General features: G+C 42.5%; 1 protein-coding gene across 1 annotated transcript; it reads left to right on the top strand.

The window, feature by feature from the left end:
* Positions 1 to 44: 44 nt before the first annotated feature.
* On the top strand, positions 45 to 22,465 carry hs2st1a (heparan sulfate 2-O-sulfotransferase 1a). Its single transcript, XM_071492450.1, has 8 exons — positions 45 to 475; positions 604 to 774; positions 17,289 to 17,542; positions 17,715 to 17,800; positions 18,139 to 18,277; positions 18,473 to 18,570; positions 20,019 to 20,176; positions 21,562 to 22,465. Exons 2-8 carry the CDS (start codon positions 651 to 653, stop codon positions 21,783 to 21,785), a joined length of 1,083 nt encoding a protein of 360 aa, XP_071348551.1. The 5' UTR covers positions 45 to 475; positions 604 to 650; the 3' UTR covers positions 21,786 to 22,465.
* The last annotated feature ends 1,321 nt before the right edge of the window (positions 22,466 to 23,786 follow it).

The raw sequence follows: 23,786 nt of genomic DNA on the forward strand, positions 1-23,786 counted from the left end.
AATATTTTACTGGTTGTGGTTAGTTTGATTTAATTTTATGTTGATTTGAGTTTGGGCATATACACAGGTCGACTTGTAATTTCTTCCTCGCCTCTACTGTCGTCATGGCCGGTGGGAGAAGTGCGACATCTGCTGCCGGTGTTCAGGTCTGTCGGTTTGTCAGACGGGTCCAATCCGGGCTTCGCAGGCGGTGACTGTGGGCGAATAGAAAGCCTCCGCTGCGTGGTGGACTGCTCATATGTCCAATGGCCTGACTGGGAGTAATAGTCTGTCCGTGGTGCGGCGGTGAACACACTGGATGGGACAGGACAGCGCTACATGGGGGACGCAGGCGACAGCGGCTGGTACCACCGCTCCTATATCCCGGGGGGACGAGCCCGCTCTCTGGAGAAATCTCTACGGCTTTGCGACGCTCCGTTGTTGGGGATTGACTTAATGAAATAACCAAGCCGAGTATGAACACTTCGCATTTGAGGTAACCAGAGGATTTGAATAAGAGTACTTGGAGATATCCACACACACACAGAGGGAGAGAGGGCCATGCACAGACACTCAGCCGCTTTGTGATCACCGTCGTCGCTGTGTGTGTGTGTGTGTTTTCAGTGTCTCCTCTGAGCATGGACTGACCAAATCCCTCTCTGGATGATTTGATGGGGCTGCTCAGAGTCATGATGCCGCCCAAGTTGCAGCTTCTGGCGCTGCTGGCGTTTGCAGTGGCCATGTTCTTCCTGGAGAACCAGATCCAGAAGCTGGAGGAGTCTCGGGGAAAGCTCGGTAAGTTTAAACGGCTCCAGCTCGACCCCCATCCCGCCACTGCACTCCCAGGAGCACCGCAGGCTGGGTGTGAGGTCTCTCTCTCGGGTCAATATAGATCTGTGCATTCCCATTGTTGTGCATTTGGGTCAGTAAGAGGCAGTGCGCTGAGAGAGCGGCACTTCATCCACCACACGCTTCATCATATGCTTCAGACAATGGCACACGGTCATGAAATGTTCAAGGATGTGGAAGCTGTCCTACTGAACTTTGCATGACTAAAATGTTGGAACTATTCCAAGTATTTGTAGCGATTTAACGCCTTCAGTCTGTCTCTCATCCTAACCTATGCAATGCAGTGTGAGATTTAGGAGGTGCTGCTGTTTCCAGCCTGTTATCCTGTGACAGGCAGTGAGTGAGCATTGGTATACTTTAGGGACAATTATTTTTGGGATGAAGCAATTAATCGTTTGGTTTCTGCAATGGCAGAGCATGCTGGAAAAAGCCCATTAGAGTTTCCTAAACCGTAAGGTGACATATCCAGATGTCAGTCAGACAGTCCAAAACCCCCAAAAATTACATTCATATCCCACACAGCAAACCCCACGTCGTAGAAACTGGGACTGGAGACTGGTTAGTATTTCTGCTTAAAATTACTTAAGCAATTAAGTGATGATAAAAAATAGTAATAGGTTAATTTTCTGTCAGTCCTTTGATGACTCGCCAAATTATTTCAGTTCTAGTACACTTGGATGCAAATAGGATGAGAAATCAACAGTTAATTTAGAAATATGATACATGAAATTGAGCTGGGTCATGGTGGAGGTTTTTGAGTTGGACTTTGAGGTGGGAGGGTCAGTGAGGAATATGTTGCAGTGCTCATAGAACATCAGTAGACATCTTTTTGGTCAGCGTAATTTCTAGTAGTATTCTGCATGCATGGGGACACCACCCTGCTGCAAATCCTCTCCTGCCCCTTTACCAAACTCTTTCCTCTGATTGAAACGTGGCCGACACTGTGTTCAAATCTCATTGCTAGCTCCCATCAGGGGCTCAGCCCCAGTAAGGATCTGGGACATTGCAGGATTATCTCTCTGGTGCCTCCACTGTGGGGATTTTTTAAGGCACAGCAGAGCAATGCAGACACCCTGAAGGTGCAGCCAACGCACCTCAAGGTCTCACACACCACCTCTTGTATCGTTTTATGAGAGTGGGAGCCTGGCACTGAAGAGAGGGCAGACATTTTGACATTTAATAGAAGTAAAAGCACAGGTGTAATTAATAACATTAACAATGGCCACAGGGAATTCCATCTAGGTGAAGCAGTCCGAGGGTCTTGGTATTGTGTACGCTGGCCCACTCCATCGACTTACATGGACACTCATCAGTCATCAGTGTTATTAGTAGCACCTGTGTCTTTTCTGGTATGCCAAGTGAAAACGTCTGTTGTTAAAGGTCTTTAACATTTTAACTATTGTGTACTTTAAAGGACCTGCTCATCCACACAGGAGTTATTGGGGCTGATTGGGGTGACGTTGGGTGAAGCTATGCTGGAAAATATGAGGTCACCAAACTTCATGTATCTTCAAGAATGATAAGGATGTAAGTTGTCCCGTCTTAAGAGGTGCAACAACACTAACAGGAGTGTCAGCGAGCTCTCGCTCAAACACAGCCCGTACAGAGACATACCGAGGTCTCATTAACTAAATTAATTGAGAACACCTATGTGTAAGAGTGGACCATGACTGGGTAAGCGCTTTAAGGTTTGTCCTAGAGTTGCTGCTAACCACTGATGTGATTACTGATTAATATATTTAGTCTTTTTCAGTCAGTTGTTTTTGTTCATGAAATGTCAGATAGCAGCAAGAGCAAAAAATGCCCATCGCAGTTGCCTGGAACAGGTGATGTCTTCAAAAGGTGTAACAATTAGTGAGGTAATTGGAAAGTCAACCGGCAGAAAATGAAACAGCAACTACTTTCATAACTGATTCAATAATTCAAGTGTGTTTTCAAGCAGAAATGCCAAACATTTGATGATTCCAGCTCCTGTGCGAATTTGCTGTATTTCCTTGTTTTACATTATAGAAAATTGAATGTGTATTTTGAAGTTTTAGACTACTGGTCAAAGAAAACACGACATTTGACATCATCACCTTGGACTCCAGGAAGTTCTGTTGACCATTTTTCACTATTAAAGGATGTTTTGTAGACTAAACAATTAATCAAGAAAATAATAGGCAGATTAATTGATATTGAACCATTGAATCATTGAATCATTAGTTGGAGCCATAATTGCATTTATATATGTAAAATGGCGATGAATGACAAAGTCATTGTTGATTAATTGTCAATCAACTAATTAATGAATCTATGATCAATGGATCTTTGAATCCCCCTTTGCTCAATAAATTACTGAAGATTATTTAATTATCTGATTAATTGGTGATTAAATTCTGTCAATCAACTAATCAGTTTATCTGCTAACAACGTTTCAGCACCTTAGATAGTTGATGTCAGACCACTTTAACTGGGACTAGAACTAAGACGATTGATTACTTTATTAGTCGGTCGACAGAAAATTAATGATATACAATTTTAATACTCAATTAATTGTTTAGTTATTTCTCAAGCAAAAATTAACTTTTACATGAACATTGCATATCTTTGTTTTCCATGTTAGTTAACTGAATATCTTTGGGACTGTTGGTCAGACCAAACAACAAATTTAAATGTCAGCCTTGAGGAAACTGTAATGGCCATTTTTCACTATTTTCTTATGTTACAAATGAATTGGTCATGACAATAATGGTTAGATACAGTTAGTTACAGAGAGGTGATTAATAGACAGACTTCATCAAATGAGTCAACGATGAGGCTGTGTTGGGGAATTCTCAGGCCAGATTGTGAATAAAATGGGTTAGTCATTTTAATTGTGTAAAGTATCCCAGCTGAGTTCTCGTGTGTTGGAACAATCAGTAGCGCTGTGGTATAGATGGCTATATTGGCCTGTGACATAGTTTACTGCTGCTGTAAAAGAGCTATACTTTACACACAGTGAAGACCCAAACTCTACACACACACACACACACACACACTCTCCCAGTGCTGAAATAGAACCTGAGAGGCCTTTCCCCCGACTGTCCACCACCACGAGAATCTGTTGACTTGGCAGAAAGCGCTCTGATGGATGACTGGACTGAGCAGACGTCTGTATACTGGAGCTCTGAATTATGTGCTGCATAGCCAAATAGTTGTGACTGAGCCTTAAACAGGCACGATGCTGACAGACAGCCGCATGGCTGGTCACGTTACCAGGTACGCCTGCTGCAGGTTCATCTGTGCAACAATAAAAAGCAGCTTAACAACCACAACAAGGACAGATGGTGTCCAAACCACCAAGTTCAAGAATAACACATGAAAATCAAGAGAAACGCTTTTAGTTTCTATACGTCACCTTTCTATATTCTGTTCTCTCATGTTCACAATTAACTTCACGTGAATTGCTACGGCCAGCACCCTCTCCTCACAGCATGGGATACTATTGCCCGACACGCAGGTTGAATCATTTCCCCCATTAGACGCCTCCCACAGGGCAGACAAGCTGTGATTTGCTTCCAAGCTAATCGTCATCCCAAGGTTTTACTGAGAAGTCTCCTGCATTATAATCATGCCGTGATGCAGCTGTGTGTCCTGCTGTGGACCTAATCCATTATTCTGACAGTATTTCTCTCCGGCTGCTCACCGGCACTGCTGCCGGCTGGGTCAACAGTAATGCAGGCTGAATGTGGAGGGATGGATGGATAGATGGAAATAAATTTCCTTTAATAAAGAGCCACAAAGGGAGATTCAAGGCCACTGTCCCTGTCAGGGTTGCCAATAACTCTCTCTCAATTCTGGTAATTTCAGACGCTCACCTTGCAGAACTTCATGCTACTTTTCTCTGAAGTCTGAGACTGACATTCCAGCATAATGTGTCATTGACGTCAAACACGGGACGCATGCCTGAATTTGATTGAGCAGTGATTAGATCTTCTCAAGCAGCCTAGGAAGTTTGATAATTTGGTTAAAAGTGAAGCCAACACAGATGAAGTTTCCTAACTCATTTGTGTTGAAACACCACTTAAAAGGCCATAAACAGAAGCATTGCACAGTTGAAAAGAATTATCATATCAAGCTAAAAGCCTGACTTGAGTCCAGTTGAATTTGCGAACATCTTAATGCAAGGGAGTCATGTAAAATATCTTAACAAATTTCCTTTGGTCTGTGCGGATTAATTTGACATGGATTTTATTTTTTGATGTACAAAGCTGGCATTTGTGTCTTGAGACTTTAGGATGACACTTCATATCGCTTAAGAGTAAACTTAGTAAAGATGATAATGCCACCAGCATTTTAATAAAAGGATACAAGTGCCAACTCTTTCAATAGATGTTCTGAAACTGCCTTTTTTTCTGACTCTTGTCTTCTCAGGCTGAAAACATGTTCATTACACAGTTGAGCGCATCATTATTTGTGTAACACCTGTGCTTGCTACCTGCTTTTATTTCCTGAGGGGGAATATTGATAAAGACAAAGAAAATCTTAGCTTTCATTCTAGGAATCGCAGCCTGTTGACCCTTTACGATGCTTTAAAATCAGTCCAAACCTTGTAGTTTTAGGTTCAGGTTAATTCTAGAAGGGAGTTATGGTATACTGAGAGCCGCTTAAATAGAAACGTTGCTTATAAAACTGTCACCTCATGGCCTTTGTAACAGGAGCAAACGGCCTCTTCACCTCTCTGCCCTGCAGGACATGTGAGGGCTGTGTGTCACCCAGCAGGGCAGATATTCAGAGCTTTTTTTTCTCCCTCAGCATCATCGCCTTTTATCTGCTGGCCATTATTCAGACTGATTAAAGGAATTCAATTTCCATCTGTTGCGTGGTGATATTTAGTTCCAGACACAAGCGGCTCTGTGATGAGCTCTGAAAGAGAAGAGGGATGCTGTTGAATGCAGAAGGAGGAAGAGATGCATGCGCTCATTGTCAAAGTTTTTGCAGAGCTGACGCAAGACTTTTAAGCATTCATTTATCGCTGCAGCTCATCGCTCCAGGGCCTGCATTTGAATATGATTTAGATTGTCATGCCAGGCACTCACAGCCTGGAGCCCACCCTCACACTGCTGCCGAGGGACTGAGAGGACATTGGTCAGGCATCGCTTGTCTGTCCTCATGTGTAGACTTTGGACCAGTTTATACCCTCAAGCTTCTTCACTGCTGCTCAAACCCCATGCTACACATCATTCAACCTTTCGCTCATGAAGATCTTGAGCTTCAGCTGTGTTTGAATCTTTTCTTTATTGATAATCCAAACGTCTACCTGGTTTCTCTTTACTCCTACACAACTGTCAAGTGTGGTTCAACTGGTGGCAGTGACTCACACAGCACCAAACGGTGGCTTCCTTTTTCAGCTAATTGGTGACACATGGGAAGCACTTGACACTGACTAAGCCTGAATTTTTTTTTTTTTTTTTTTTTTTTTTTTTTTTTTTTTTTTTTTTTTTCCCCCCTACCACGATTCCAGGTAAAAATCTCAAACTCGAAAATGTCTAACTTCCATTATCTCTTCTCCTCTTGTTGTTTTCTTACCTCTCTGTTGACATGGCACTCAGATTCCCTCTGAACTCTCCCTCACACCCCACAACTCCATTTTTAGCTTCCCTAAGGCAAGTAAAGGGTGCATGAGTCATTTACTTTCACTCTGCACGTTGACATCTGCTACCGTGAGCATCCAGTAGCGCCTATCACCTGGACCAGCCTGCTCAGTCACTCTCTGAAACATGCCATTTGAGCGGCTAATGGAGGGGAGCCCACTGCGGAGATGGGCGTAGGTGTCAGGGATAGATTTGTTGTGGGAGGTGGGGAGGCAGAGTGCTAATGGTCATACTGGGCTTTTTGGTGTATTGTTAGACGCAGGCTTTGATTTGGACTGAGGATTTATGGCCCCTGGCACGCACTTTGTCTGACAGGGAATGTGTTCCTGCAAAGTGGCGCGCGGCAGCAACCGGAGCCGACTCTGCATTTGCTGCTGTAGCAGGATGACAGACAGGCTAATCAGGGTCTTATGGACGGTTTCACACCCTGGATGTAATTGGAGGCTGTTCTAGAAGAACACCCTGCTCCGCTACCTCCCATCACTCCCCTCAGCTGGCCTCTCCCCAATATTCCCTCCCTACCTCTTCACACAGAAACACTTTCTCCTCCTCGCTGTCTCCCCTCTGTCTTCGTCTCCTCCCCCGTCACTGTTGGGCAGCGGTGTCAGCTCACTCAACTCAAAGAATTGGGCTTCAAATATCAGGTGGCACCAAAACCCTGCAGACCAGATTATATTGACTGAAGTCATGGGGACAAGTGGAGGACTGACTGACAGCTGATGAGATATTATTTAGTTGAAGTGAGCAACCTGTCCTGCAGAGATGCTCAGAGTGAACATTGGTCCGGGGTGCTGTGCTGATGTGACTTTCCATACATGTAGTTCTTCATTCTCCTCAGTCCATTTTAAAGATAACAGAAGCTACAAGGTCAAATGTAGACTCACTGAGGCATCACATGTTGCCATACCTAGTTAAAGCCTGAGGGTTTTGGACAGATGGAGGAGTGTGTGGTTGTAGACACGTGACAGCAGGTGTCTCCCCGTAATGCTAACTCTTCTAACTCTTCTCAGAAGAATTAACAGGGTTTCCTTTCCCCCGTGGTCCAGCTCCTCCTCTGACAGGGGAAACGGCGAGCGCCTGATAAACCTCTGTCACGACTTTAAATGACAGCACTCTCATCCAGCTCCTTCTGGATCAATAGTTGTAAACAGCTTCTTTATTTATGTGCAGAGTCTTCCTTTGTGATATTCAAATATTCTTGTATTTTACTAACCCCAATGGATGAGCGCCTGAAAGGAGAATATCCGCTGCTGGCTTTGGAATAAGGTGCTAACAAAGGAGGAGGAAATGCGGAGGGAGGAGGGAGGGTGTTAGAGGGAAAAGAATAAATGAAAGAGATGATTTAATTTTCATTGCGACACAGAAATATTTAAAGCCCTTGCTGGTGAAAATCATAAGCCCTTACACAAAAAGCAATGAAGAAAGCATGCCTGCAGCATTTTTTACAACCAATTTCATCAGAGTACGGAGGGATAAAGGAGGAAGGAAGATGGTGGAGCAGTGCTTCTCCCTCAGCCCCTGGTTCAACTTTGCTCCTATTAGTTGCAGAGTTGGCTTAAAGCTGCCTTTATCTTGTTTTCCTGTAACATGTTTCACACCAGGTACCCTCAGGGACAAAGAGTTAATATGGAGCTAGCTACAGCACTGTTTCCACTCCTCCAGTCAGATCTCTCCACCTCTTTTATCCCTGTCTGTGCTTCTTTTCTTCCTTCCTGTCCTCTTTCTTGTCTCTGTGTCTTTGTTGGTGTCTCTCTCTCTCTCTACATGTCTCTTCCCTTCTCAGTGCGCTGAATAGTGTGAGCAGCATTTGCCAAATTGCCTGAAATCCAACTTGAAGTTCATTAGATGGAATACAAATAAGTACACGGCAAACAGCTGTGGTGTGTGTGTGCGTGTGTATACACTTCATTAATGAAGTATCTGGGTTGCTGAATATTCAGCTCCCACACTCAGACTGTCCCCTGCTGAGCGTGGATCAGTAGATTTGTGTGTCTGTATCTCTTTCTCTCTTTCTGTGGTCTTCATGTTTTTGTCAGACACTTTGCGTCGACTGCTGCTCAGTCAGTGATACTACACACCAGACTGATGGATCAAGCTGTTTTGTTTTTTTTTTTTAAATAGACTAGTGTTTGTATTTTTCATGTCCTGCCTCTGGCCGACATTGATGCACCAGTCCAGCACACTGATATAGTATTGGTGCCGATTCGGACCTTAAAATTGTGTCACCCAGAAATGATCGATACACAACAAATACTGTTTACTTGTCACTCTTGTTCTAACTTTGTAAATGCAGTTTTATGAAATGTCTAGAGCAATGTAAGTCAAATATGCACAGGCATCAAAATAATGTTGCTGTCTTAATGTCTCCACTTATTGCTAATCATTAATTTCATCACTGATGTCTGCCAACTACTTTTTGGATGAATCAATCTTTAGTCCACTAAATATCAGAAAACAGTCCAGATATCTACCATAACTTCCAAGAGACCAATGTAACAACTTTTATGGCTTATTTTGTCTGATCAAGTGTCCTAAATATACAAATTTATGTTAATTGAGAGCTATTTAATTACATGTATTTCTATTTACCTAATTATGAAACTTCTCTTGGACTGAGGTCTGAACATCTTTTTAATTTGGGGAGGGGGCATTTTCACCTTTTATTGGACAGTTGGTAGTGAAGAGGCAGACAGGAAACCAGGGGAGTGAGGGGGGCATGACATGCAGCACAGATGTGTTGTCAGACTTGTGGACAGAACAGAAGTGAGCTGTGATTATTGCAGTTATTTGTAACCATTCAGCTAAATATCCTTATTATTAATGCACTGACCCAAAAGTTATATTATTGAATTGAATCTTACAAATAGAAAACTTAGACTGATTTACCCTTAATTTGCATCTCTCATCAAAAATCACTAAATAAAGCATGCACATCTGAAAGAGGTCTGGTGAGCTCATTTCTTCGTAACTCCCCACCCCCAGATCCAAACCCGACAGATTCAAGTGATATCACTTGAAGATGTTTGTCAGATCTCTCACAGCTCCCTCTGGAGCCACAAAGGCTTTATACCGCTTTTTTTTTTTTTTGTTTTGTCACACATGCAGTAGTTCTTCCCACGACCTGTAAACAGACGATGTGACATCAGTTGAAAGACATTTTTATCAACTCTGAGTCTCCCTCATCTGGATTATGGCTGGACTGTAAAAGAGATTTTAGTCAGTAAGTCAAACTGACACTGATATGTTCAGACATGAATTCCACATAGTGAAGTGACAGATTTTAATAGGAAAAGGAAAAAAAGAGCATGGTTAGTACCGAGTTTAGGTACTGTTTTAGAATCTGGTTTCTGGAGAGTATGAGTGAGGCCTGTTCATCCTAACACAGTGATCATCTGCTGGTGAACACAGTACTTCCGATGCTGAACATCCTCACTGGGTAGATGGCCTGCAGATGCTAAATATAATGAGATGAAAGAAGAGACGCAGGAAACTAGGAGATGAAAGACACACAGATAAGCCTGCAGAGATGATAAGAGGTGATAACAAGTTGAGCTGGTCTCGGTGCAGAATTGGTCTGTATAATGGCGTTCTTGCACATTTCTGTGTGGGACAGATCCTCTGCGGTGTTCACCTGTCCCTCCCACTCATCATTAAACCTATGAATAGCTGTCGTCTGCTCTGTCTAATAGAGTGTGGAGTTTTCCCTGGACTCCCATATATGCATTATTAATTATCTGTTACAGGGCCGGGAGACGGAGAGAGAAAGGGAACATCAGATATCTGGGTTGTAGCTTGCAACCAGATCTGTGCTGTTATGGAAACAGTTTGTTATATTAGGATATGAGAGCAAAACTGAGTTGTATTGTAGCGTGAATCTCTATGCACTCAGCTACACCTCAATTTGTGCATTTCAAGTTCCTTCCACCTCACACTCACAGCCTTGACTGCCGTGTTTGTGAGGCTGTGGCTGAAGCATTTAGCACTGACAGAGATTTTCCTGCTGTGGTTTCTTTTCCTCTAACAAATGCATTTAATAGCTCTTCACTTGACGAGAGTTACTCAGACGTGTTCTTCTTCCCTTGAAGCGCAAATGCCTCTGAAAACGTTGGCTAATTCCCACTGCTTAGTCATTGACAATCGGTGCCAACATGAGATCTGTTCCGATCACTCGACCCCCACCCCCCACCCTCCACAACCTGTCAGACCCGCCTTTACTTAACAAGGCAGGGGAATGATGGGATCTGCCATCTGTGTAAATTGCTCCATAATCTAGCCTGACTGACTGTTTCTGATGAAGCAGACAGAACGTGGCTCCCTTCACTCTTTCTGTTTTCCCAGACGTTATTGGCTCACCTGTCAGACAGCTCTACCAGCTTCGATCGCACAAGAGATGTATTAGCAGAAAAAGTGGCAGGTTGAACCATGATGATTATCATCTCCATCTATCCCGGATTGTTATCATTAGTGTAGGAACATGGCTTGCATTTAGACTAGGAATTATGAATAGGCCACATGTGGCTGCAGCTCATTTAGTTTAGCCTTGAATTTAGTCGAACAGCTTGAATTTTATCTACAGTTCATGAACTCCAAAGTGCAATAGAAATGCACTGGCCTGAGCTGAGGCTGAGTCTCTCCTCCAAAACAAAGTTCGTTTCTGAAGTTTCTAATGTTAGCATCTTTCTTCTCAATGACATTCAATGGGCTAATTTATGGTCTCAAGACCTATGCCCCAAGCCACTGAACCACTTTCAACTGTCTACACTGTGTTGCCCTTGTCAGCACTGACAGACAGAAGTTTTGTCTCTTCTTCATATCTGAGGAATGCTTTGAAGGCACTCTCTGACAAAAACGCACTTGTTTTCAATGTGTTATTTTGTCTTGGGGAAAAAAATCACTTCCAGGCTTTTCAGGATATGTGACCTTTACATGGATTGTTTGTGCTGAAATAAACCTGGTGAGCCCACTCACCCACCCACCCACCCATTTCTCCTCTCTGCACCTCCTAGTAAAAGCAGAGCTACCATCAAAATCATAACAATGAAAAACTGTACGGCCTGTATTTATGGACCCTTGCAAACCAGCAGTGCCAAGTCAAGGACTGGAAATATCACATCACTGTGAAATGTCTTATTTATTAGTATCTGCCACACCTCACTAGGTGCATCTATTGATGTGAATTTTAATGGTTGCATCTTTCTGATGCCAGTCTGACTTTGAAACATTGTTCGGCACCATTTCTGGCATTCCCAATCAGATTTCCCTCCTTTTATGATAAATGTAGAGGATGCAACGAATACAAACTCCTCACATTTTCCTGTAAACAAGATGTTTTTGTGTGTTTCTATGTATTTCTATGTTCCACTCATTCAGTGACTCTTCATTCAGTGACAGGAGCGCAAAAAGTTCCAGTTTCCCTGGATTTGGTGGTTTGATTAATGCAGATTTTCTGAAGCTCTAACTAACATTTATTTTCATGATTGATTCATCTGTTAATTATTTTTTTAGATTAATAGTTTAGTCTATGAATTTTCAAACGATAACAAAAGTGCCCATTAAAATTTCTGAAAAGCAAGGTGATCTTTTGTCCAGCCCTCAGTCCAAACCTCATACAATATTTCAGTTTACAAATGTATAAAACAGAGAAAAGCTGCAAATCCTCACATTTGAGAAGCTGGAACCATATTACACATTTTTGATTGATTAAACAGCCTAAACCATTATCAATCACATTAATATTCAGACAACAGAGTTGTCCTGCACTATACGCAAATCTTGTCACCCAGTCTTATTAAGACCCTGTGTCAAAACCCAGTTTTAAGATCTTTATTATTTTAGTTTTTATTGGGGAAATGTTAGGGACCCGATACACCAGATCAGCACTGGCACCAATACTGACCTTATTAAGTGGATTGGGTATCAGCTATGATGTGACGAATTTACATTAAATACAGTTTCTTTGACAATGTCAATATAAAATTCACTGTTTTCACTCCCAGTTACACCCATTCAGTCATGGCAGGCAAATGTGTTGCATTGTGTGTAACAGGATGCACACACAAAGGACAGAGTACCAGAGTTGAGGGGTTCAATAAGAGCCCTACAGCAAACTTTCACCCTGAGCCCGCTGACAGTTTAATCCTGCCTTGCCCCAGCTCCTCTAGATTGTAATCAGATTGTTTGGTCGCATTTTCATCATTTATGTCTTACTCAGACCTGGCTGGTCCTTCTCCCCCTCTCTTCTCCTCCCCCTCGCCTCCCCCATCTCTCCTCTCTCCCCCAGCTGTACTGTGGAGGACAGACCAGTGAATGAGACCTTTCATTGAGTGTCAATGTCGCACTTGTGTGTCAAAGCCAGTAGGAAAAAGTGCCCCAGCTTTGGCAATTACTCCCCTTTCGAAAAGCCCACCTCAACAATTGCACTTCGGCTCAAATGTGTTTCTGTCTTTCTCTCAAAAGTGTAAATGTGAAATGCATAAAAAACTGAATGTTGCATGAAAGTATTGGTGTGTTTAAGCGTAGTTTATGGGTTCCATTGTGTGTGGATATGTATGTCTCTTCCTCCTGTCACACTGAGCTTGTTTGAAAGCTCTGAAGGTGTTTTGAATGTACCGAACACCCTCACAATCACTTAATGAAAGCACGCTCGTTTATCTGTCTCGTTCTTCAGCTCTCAGCAGCTGCCAGCAGCGCTGAAAAGCTGCTCAACAGATTCCTCTCACAGCATGTTTCATATTTCCTGTCATCACTTAAATAACAAAGGTAATGCAGGTTCTTCTCTGTTTAGTGGGGCCTGAATTTCTCCATCAGCCTGACTTTATTCCTATTTCCTGTGATAATCCACTCTCTGCTAAACAGATCTGAAGGCTGAATAAGAATAATTAGAAATTCAGAAGTGTACAGTTTATCCAAATGTTCGTGAGTGCTGCAGTAGTGACATAACTGTCCCCCTGGAAAACTGGCACTGCGAAACAGCAGCGTGCGTCCAAGTCTACATTGAGGGAAGAGGGAGAAACAGCAGCAGCAGCAGACTAACTCGATTTTTATACAGCAGCAACCTAGATCTCCTGCCTGTCATCCTTCATTGATTTTGCAATCCAGCGGCATCCAAGCAGAACCATACAAGCCGTACACCTCAGTCTGCTGCTGATAGCCAATCTCTATTACCCACCTAGCCCAAGGCTCTGGTTCCAGGGGCTAACACTCCCGGGAAGCAGAGAGAGGGAGAGAGCTCCTACTGGTGGATCGGAGCGATGATGGATTTATGAGCTGCTTGGAGAAAGGATCATCTTCTCTACCCCACTTTTATTATCCCATCAGATCTGACGTGACGGCAATAATACATGACGGACTGTCACATTTTGCAGATCTAGCAGTGAATATAAATGATGATTTCAAATGCTTGCATCTAATCAGCTGCAAAATTGCTTCAGTAAATATGTTCAACCACCAGCGCTCTGTCTTCCTCCTGTCTCTTACATTAAATGAAACTCAGAGTAATAGGCTTGTAGTTGTCACAATGTTTAAGACCCGTGTTGGCTTCACGGTTCATAATTAGCTTTTAATGCACAGTGAGGGCTTGAGGGGAGGAAACTGACGGAAATGTGGAATGAAAAGAGGCCTGCTGTGTGGCCATAGTAATTCAGGCTTTTGTTCTCTAATTAAATGACCTCATAAGGGAGCGCTAAGCTTAAGTTTGTGTGTGTGTGTGTGTGTGTGTGTGTGTGTGTGTGTGTGGCGCGCTCTGATATGGAGGTCTGTGCCAAGTGTGTTCAGTTTCGCAATGAATAGGGCGTCTCCTACAAAGCCTAAGAAACCATCTCCGTGCCCGCTTTGCCTCCTCGTTGGTTGTTGGAAATTTGGCACAAAACACCATGTCCTTAACAAGTGGTTTCTGGGCCCCTTCACATAGTTCAGGACATTGTAGTCAGGGACACGGTAGCTCCCGGTCTTTTTTCACTCTCCCACCTCTTTGAAAAAAACTGAAAGACTGGCAGCCTTCCTTGCAAGCTGGTCCACACAAAAGATTACATTATTGTGTTTATGTATAGCAAAGCAGAAAAGAAAGCTTACATGATCGTGTTTGGAACTGCAGTTCAGAAAATGGACAAAAAACATTGCTTAAGACATGTTATTAATGAGATATCTTACTCCGACTCCTCTGACTCGATCCCAACACGACAGAGGTTTAAGTGGAATTTTGTTTGTGGTGCTCAAATCAATGAAAACGTACATTTAAAATACTCAATTGAAATACTTCTTTTCAGAAACGGTGCCAACCCTACTCTGGATAATCCACAGACCCTGCTGTCAACAGTTCTCACTGGGGAAAGTGGTTCCAGTGAAAACTGTTGTCAGCGAGGTCTGTGGCTCAAACAGAGTAGCAGGGACACTGGAAGAGCTGCTGCTGAATATTTTAAAAGTTATATCTCAGCACTGTGAGCACCGAAAACAAATTAGATTCACCTGCCTTGTTTTGAGATGGTGACAGGAATCTCAAAACCTGGGCAGAAAGTGGAAGAGTACTGTTTTTGTTTGTTTGGTATTTGCCCTTTATTATAATATTTAATATTACATATTCACAATTAAAAAGGGAACAATAAAAGTTTAACTTGCATTAATGGAGGTATAATCTTGAGCTACCGCAACAAGATGCACACAGCACTGAGAATAGCACAGATAAAGACATTCAGATATCAGCTGTTTTAACAGTTTATATTTTGTGTTGCTTTAAGACCCCGTCACTCATAGCAAGAGCCTGACTGAGGGCCTTTAAGACTGTGTTACAGGCACCTGGTACTACATATCAGACTAAAGGCACCTCATGTTTATGACTTGCATTGTCACGGGTTGCACGCCGACTCTATTTTTCGAATGTCACGACCTTTCTCAGTCTCCTTTCACTGTACACTCCACCATGAAAATAATCCTAAAAGGACATTTGAGCCCAGGCGATAAAGTTCCAACATAGCAACTGTTATTGCTGTTGTTGTTGGCTAACGCATGCTTTGGATGGACGCGTGAATGAATGTCTCCATTACAGTTGTTGTGCATGCTGACAGCCGTCACCCATTACAACCACCTGGCACGTCTCCACGCAATCAGCCTGAAGCACCAGTTGTGAGTGTGCGGAAGCGGCGGGGCTCGGTCCGTAACCAGATCCAGCTTTGATGAGTGGAACATTAACAGCTGCTCAGGAGGGCGTAAGAGAGGGGGCAGTGAGAGAATTCCTGTGTGTGTGTGTGTGTGTGTGTGTGTGTGTGTGTGTGTGTGTGTGTGTGTGTGTGTGTGTGTGTGTGTGTGTGTGTGTGTGTGCGCGCACACCCACGTGTGTTCGCACTAATGAAAGAGAGGGCGGCAGAATCATAGGTGACATCTTAATCGGCCTTTGGTGCCAGATGCCAGCCTCTGAAGCCGACCAGGCTGTAACAGTGTCTCAGTAGCCAGGCTGGGCTCTGCAGGGTTTTAGGAGCCTGCTGGCTTCGCTTAGAGCTCCCACGGGTATTAGATGCTCTAGTGTTGTGCTGCCTCCCCTTCTCTCTCTCTCTCTCTCTCTCTCTCTCTCTCTCTCTCTCTCTCTCTCTCTCTCTCTCTCTCTCTCTCTCTCTCTCTCTCTCTCTCTCTCTCTCAGCCTTTTTCTCTTTCCATCCTTCCTGCGGAGTGCTCTGGGGCATTGTCAACACCAGTCAATCTGAGGCGAATTCAGACGAAGAAAAGCCAGAGGGCGACAAAGGCCAGGGCCTCTATGTGTTGAATCTATTCACACTGAGGCACTAAGGTCTGGCTTTTCTGCAGCTTCATGCAGTGTTTGCATTGAGACCCCCCTGCCCCCCAACCTCCGCCTTCCTCATTTATAGCATATTGACGTCCTCTAAACGTCCACTTAGCGATCAAATAACTGTTTCCTCACTGTCTAACTACCAACCTCTAACCCTCAGACTGTCCCCTCTTGCTGTTCACCTTTTCACCCTCGACATGTGAGTCTTTTCCCAGAAGACACAGCATACCTGGTTACATTATAAATCATCCCCCACTATGATTGTCTGACGCACAAAAGACACATACAACAGTGTGTTTGATCTAAAACAGGAGCACACAGACACTTCACTCTGCAGTTAAATGAGGAGCGGGAAAGTAAAGGTTGGGGGCTGATATTAAAGTTGAATCTGATTAGCGAACAAGAGATGTGGTACCGCAGCATGAAATAGGCTGCTCACAAAATGATTAACTAATATTCCTGTTTGACATTATTCTTGATCCTTGGTGAGAAGCAGGAAAAGAGTTTTAGCTTTCTGCTCTCCAAAAGAGATGAAATTGAAATCCATTTTTAATGAAGTTATGATTGAGTCTCTCGCACAGTGGTGATGCCCCTGACAAGGACAAGATGATATTTTAAGGTGTAAGTGGATCAAGTTTAAATTTAAGTCTTAATTTGTAGCAGGGATTTCAAATATACATTAGCTGAGTGTTATGTTCCATATTTATTAGACACGTTAAACATTAACCAGTATATAAACAAAGACCTTTGGATGTGAGAGTGGGTCCTGTTCTTGCTTTGAAAACCATTAACTCATCATATTTATCTTTCTTGCTGCCTGTCTATACTATACAGCATTTTATAGAGACATTTTCTATTCAATTATTCTGCTCCAGAGAGGTCAGAGGTCAGGTTTAGCTTCAGAGCACCACTGCTTGAGTAGGCTGGAGCTCATATAATCAGTAACTCGCTGATCTCTGTTCAGTATTCTGTATTGCAGCCCACTCTCTTTATTTAAAAAAAACGCACACACTAACCTTCGCTGTATATCCAGAACTCACCTGTTTCCAATTTCCCGTTGAAACCTGCAGAGCGAGCCATCGCCAGACACGAGGTACGAGAGATCGAGCAGCGGCACACGCAGGACGGCCTGCGGGAACGGGACTCGTCAGCTTCGTTGCTGTCCGACAGTGAAGAAGATGTCGTCATCATCTACAACCGCGTGCCCAAGACGGCCAGCACTTCCTTCACCAACATCGCCTACGACCTGTGTGGGAAGAACCACTACCACGTCCTGCACATCAACACCACCAAGAACAACCCGGTCATGTCCATGCAGGACCAGGTCAGAGCGACTGCTGACACTCACAGGCTTCTTTAACATGTTTAACATACATTCATAACATTGATTATTTGTAATGTATTTTACTCCATCATATTCACTATTTGACAAACTGCGTGTCTTAAAGAGAGCGTTTCAGCCACTGTAACTACAATTATCATTTTGCTTTGTTCAGGTGCGGTTTGTAAAGAATGTGACTGAATGGAGGGAAATGAAACCTGCCTTCTACCATGGACATGTCTCCTTCCTGGACTTCACCAAGTAAAGAAATAATTATTAGCCATGTCTATAATGGCAACACTGTGAAAACCGCTTTATTCACCCTGCTGTGGCTTTGTGCAGGTGACTCCACCTTGTGGTCATTTAATGGTCCTCAGACACACAGTGTAATGTAATGATCAGGATGTAGCATGAGGCAACATTGCTAATGCTGAAAGTCTATTGTAATTATGATTGTTGTTGTTGTTATTATTGTTGTTATTATTATTATTATTATTATTATTATTTTATTATTATTATATCTGTCTTTTAAATGAATGCAATTAGTCAGGTTAAAGTCCTGTTGAGTTTTCTAACCCAGTACTTTTCATTTCTCTCAGGTTTGGAGTGAAGAGGAAACCAATCTACATAAATGTGATACGGGACCCCATTGAAAGGCTGGTGTCCTATTATTACTTTTTACGTTTTGGGGACGACTACCGGCCCGGCCTGAGACGCAGGAAACAAGGAGACAAGAAGGTTACAATCTCCAAATAATCCTATTCTTTTGTTTAAATCTTCCAATTCTGTCTTTCAGGTCTGTCTTGAAACAATGAAACAATAGAAGTAGACCTTAGTATTAAGATCCAGTAATAGAGCCAGTATGAATGTGATTAAAGCAAGCAAAACCTGTTTCAGTGCTTCAGATGCTCATGCACTGCGTTTGTGTTTCAGACGTTTGATGAATGTGTATCAGCCGGCGGCTCAGATTGTGCCCCAGAGAAGCTTTGGCTCCAGATTCCCTTTTTCTGTGGTCACTACTCTGAATGCTGGTATGTACTGAGACACCTGACACTGTACCACAATCAGACAAGATGCTTATTTATAATTATTAACCATGTCGATTAAATTCTTGCATCGATATTTGTGTTAAATGAGACAAGCTTGATATAGCTAATCTTTACTTACGTCTCCTCTTGCCTCACCTTTATATGTTTATTTGATCATAGAGCTGTTGTTGTCCAAAAACTAAAGACACATCTATGAGCCACACTGTTGCACTGGCTGACATGGTCCTTAATTACAGTTAGTATGTCCACTGTTGTATACTGTGGGACTAATAAAGGCTATCTTACATATATTTTGTGTCTATCCTACACAATTCTGGTGCATTGAATGCTCACTAGCAAACCAAATGACACTGAAAATGGTCCCCAATGAATGTACTATTTACTTCTGTCTAAATGGAAAAAAAAACGTTTTAGGAAATGATTTAGCCTTTTGTTAAAGTGAAATTTCCATGACATTTTTTAAGGTTAAGATCTTATGTATAAATGATTGGGTGAGGGGTTTGGTACTACAGAGTGGGTAGGAAACCTGGTAAGTATTTACTGAGAGCTAGACTAACACATTGGTTCTGGTCTTTTAATGGAATTTGTTGACATAACATCTAGATTATCATCACCAGCCTCATCCTTCCCTCACCTCGGGCAGTTCAAACCGTTGAGGAGAATGCAGTATCAGTTTTTGTTTCATAGTGCGCCGCATTAAGCCTCATGCTCCTTTTCTATCACTTCTGCCACACTCATCTTCTCAAGGTTTCTTATAGCTCTCTCAGCCTTGATCTGTTCTCTCTACATGACAATCTGTATCAATCTCTCGCTCTCTGCCTTCACTCATCCCTCCCACCCTCCTTAATCTCTCCTTGACTCTCCCCTCTTTCTTGTTACCATCTGCCCTTGAAGCAGGATACTGACTGAAGGTCTGAGTGCCTAGGATCTAGTTCAACCTGGAGCACTAGCACTATATTAAAGTAATGGAAAGCACCTTGGAAACATTAAATAAATACTGAAGACAAGAGGTGAAGTTGCTGCCAGTCCTCTGATGCTTTGCCAAGAACGTACTTCATAGGTTTAAACAATCTCCTTCCTCCATTATTATTTAATTTCCTGATCACAATAATGCCTGCCACCGCTTTTAATTTTCCCATACCTTCCTGCCTCTCTGCTTTTTCCTCTGCTCTGCTCCTCCTGCTGTCTCAACCCTCTCTGGACTCCGTTCATTACTCACATCTCACATGATTATTCTTCCTTTCTCTGCATCTTTCAGCTCTCCTCCGCTACTCCCCTGTTGCTCTTCTCTTCTCTGTCCTATAGCATTCCCCTCATCTCCCTCCATCTCTGCTCTTTCCATGTGTTGTGAGCATTTAACATCCAGCAGAGTCATTTGCACAGAATTCCAAGAAAGACAACCACCTACAATGAACATCATCTTTGTGCAGGAACGTGGGCAGCCAGTGGGCTCTGGAGCAGGCGAAATACAACCTGGTGAATGAGTACATGCTGGTTGGAGTAACAGAAGAGCTGGAGGATTTTGTCATGATGCTGGAGGCCGCGCTGCCACGCTTCTTCAGAGGAGCCACTGAGCTGTACAAAACAGGTGCCATATCTGCTAAATACAACAAACCATCTCCTGTTACCCTATATATTCTGGATTCCTTCACCAATATTGTACTGCAAAGCAGCCTTTTGGCTCAGTCACATTGCAAAGCTGAAGTGTTTGCGAGTCCTGTGTGTGGTTGCATATAAGCCTGACTGAACTGTCATCAATATGCAGTCATGCCTCTCTCTGCTTTAAATACAGATTAGTTACAATGAGTGCAGCCAGAATAAGTAATGGATAGAAAAGCATGACCTGGATGATGGAAAACATTCACAGACTGACGAAAAAGAAGAATTAAATCTGACAATAATAGTAGTAGGTGTACTATGACTCAAGTATGGCGTTTATCATTTTTGACACATTGGAAATGTGCTTATTCGCTGTCTTTCAGAGAATTACAAAAGAAGATTGATTCCACTCTAATATCTGTATGGTAGGTGGACAGCTACAGTCAGGGGACAGTTAGCTTAGCTTAGCATAAAGGATGGAAACAGGGGGAAACAGCTAGCCCGTCCTAAGGTAACCAATTCCACACACCAATACCTCTGAAGCTCATGAACATGTTACATCTTGTTTCTTTATTTTGTTTTAAGAAGGGCCATGCGTGGGATTTCTTTGCCAGGTGCAGTATCTTCTCAGCTGGTTTCCCTGGCAACCGCATGGCAACAACAAAACTCAGAGTTACTGCACCTGGCCAAGTCTGGCATATAACCCCCTGTAAAACCATGACTCGATGTTTTACACTTTGGTTTTTATACAGATTAAGGAAAAAATCACATTAGTTAGTGTAGAGATGCTGGTAGGTTGATTTTGCTAGCTTTGAGCAGAGCTAGGCTAGCTGTTTCCCCCTGTGTCCAGTCTGTGTGCCAAGCTAAGTTAACCAGATCCTGGCTGTAGCTTTATACCTTATATAGACATGAGAGTGGAATCAATCTATTCATCTAACTTTTACCAGGAAAGTGTAAATTTCCAAAGATACCAAACAATACAGATGTTACATTTACAGCACTTTAAATTGATTTACAACACTTGTAGAATTACAAGTAGTAGTAGTAGTAGATTAAGGCCGAAAATCAGTTTTGCACATCAGAATCCTGTTTTTTGGGATGTAGCAGTTACAGGTTACAGTTACCTTATAACTAGAATGATTCACAGTTTAGGCCTTATTGTGAAGAGTCAATCAATTTCAAGGTTAGCTATAGTTAGTTTGTCCATAACAAGGTTTTGAAAATGAGTAACAAAAATAACTAACCAAGCAAAATGAAAATGTAGTAATGTCTTCAATTATATTAAACCTATTTGTTGGTATTTGTGTATATAAATGCATGAATACTTCAAACATGTACTTTGACATTGTTAATCCCCTTCTCCCCTCATCACAGGGAAGAAATCCCACCTGAGGAAGACCAGCGAGAAGAAGCCGCCCACAAAGGAGTCGATTGCCAAGCTGCAGCAGTCGGCCATCTGGAAGATGGAGAACGAGTTTTATGAGTTTGCACTGGAGCAGTTCCAGTTCGTCAGGGCACATGCTGTCAGGGAAAAGGATGGGGAACTCTACCTGCTGGCACAAAACTTCTTCTATGAGAAAATCTACCCCAAAAACTAAAGAGGCACAGGTCAATAGAAGTTTGGAGTGTTATGGAGAAGGACGACACTTTGTACAGGCTCAGATGTGCAATCTGAGACTATAAAAAGAAGTAAAGTTAGGACAAATGTAATAGACTACTGCTGACTATGCAGCTGCTTTGTACATGTGATTGAAAACACATAATGTGGAGCTGCAGAGCAATCTGCCTCTGACACAGCGATCAGACTGGCGACAGCTCTGTTTTTCACATCTGTGCCAGCCAGCTGGACAGAAAGCTTGTGTTTCCTCAGCAGGTTGAAGTCCCAGCAGCTCCCAGGCCTCCGCTCCCTTTCGCTCCCATGTCAAAGGTCATCTGTGCAGAAGGCCTCTGCTGGGACGTGGTCGGAGTCGTCCTGGCCAACAGCTGATCAGACCTCGACTCCTGATTGGCTCCATTATTCTCTGATCCAGACAAAACATTTTCATTGGCTCTGTACTGTTTGGTTGTGTTTCGTTGTATTTTAACTCTTTACTATGGTTGTCTTTTGTATGTAGAGACGGTGACATTTTTCATGGTGAAACAACATCCCCATGCCTCACCACTACAACTAACTTAAAGAGATTTTAATTGTAAGAAACTGACTACTGTGCCGTATTATTGGACTTGAATGAGAACTTTTGAGGTTTTTATGAAATAAAAATCCTGTGACCATGGACTACTTACTGAGGCAAGTGCGTATGTTTTATACTGTGCTTGATGTGTTTTGTTGGATGACTCTTGTTAATGTGCAGCTTTGCCCAGAGCCTTTTCCTGGGTAATGTAGGAAGCTTTTACATGTGATATTAGTGTGTAAGAACACCAAGGTGAAGATGCTGCTGCTGCTGTAAATATTTACTACCTTTTTGATCCATTTTGTTTCTAAGCAGATTGGTTACAGAACAATATTAACCCATTTTATTCTGTAACGTTGGAAGTTTTGTCAGTTTGTAAATTACTTTCAGCTGTTTCATTTCACTTTTTTGCTTGAATTTTATTTTGTCTTGTTTTCCTTTCACTGTAGAACCACTTAAACATGTGAACATAGTGTGACATTTTGGGAAATATGTTTCCTTGCTTTCTTACCAAGAGTTAAATGAGAAGATCGATGCCACCGTATCAGTCTGTTAAATGTAAGGTTACGGCCATGAGATGTTTAGCTAACCAGCTGCAGCGTTATATTTAACAGACGGATTCTCTTTACATCAGTCTTCTCATCTAACTCTCAGCGAGAAATTAATCAGTATTTCCTAAAATGTCAAACTATTCCTTTAAATCTCTGCTGTTTTCTTTGCAGTAAAAGATGTGAGAGGGGTTGGTAATCGATTAGCTTGTGAAGTTTTCATCTCTGGTATTCTTGAAGTTGGGTTTATTTTATTTCCAGTGGCCTTTTATTGGCCGATTGAAATTCTTGTCTTGATAAATTGCTAACCAGGAGTCAGAAAAGTCACTTCTGTCTTATCAAGACACAACATCACACCACAGTTTCTGAAGGATTTACATACACAGATGAATAATTTCCATCTGAGGACGTACTGTAGTTTACCGCTCAGTTTTTGTGTGCCTTCTCTACATCCACTTCTACTTGTGTTGCAGCTTTGTCAGATGGAACATAAAAATAATGCGGCTGTCATGGCTGTTTTCATCTTTTGATTGCCAAACAAATATACAGAACATTTAAAAAAAATGTATGTGTGTTTCTTAATTCAATGCAAATGTTTGCCGTCATCAACACCACGTACAACGGAGCAGGGAGAGTTGCAGACAGATAAAGATGCTGCTGTGAAAATGAAACCTGGATTTTTTTCAAGGCTTGTATCCTGCAGAGGGAGATAAAGAGCTGCCAGGTCTGCTCCTACCACTGACTGTGTGTGTGTGTGTGTGTGTGTGTGTGTTTTTATCCATTGTCACTTTCTTTTTTCTCCATTTCCTCCTACAGCATCTTTTCAGCATTTGATACAGTGATTGCAGTTAGATAAGTATGTTAGTGCAATCTTGTTTAT

Source organism: Trachinotus anak, unplaced genomic scaffold (assembly GCF_046630095.1).
Source record: "Trachinotus anak isolate AG129_WGS33_773 ecotype Australia unplaced genomic scaffold, CSIRO_AGI_Tana_v1 ptg000012l, whole genome shotgun sequence".
In the NCBI taxonomy this organism is placed as follows: domain Eukaryota; kingdom Metazoa; phylum Chordata; class Actinopteri; order Carangiformes; family Carangidae; genus Trachinotus; species Trachinotus anak.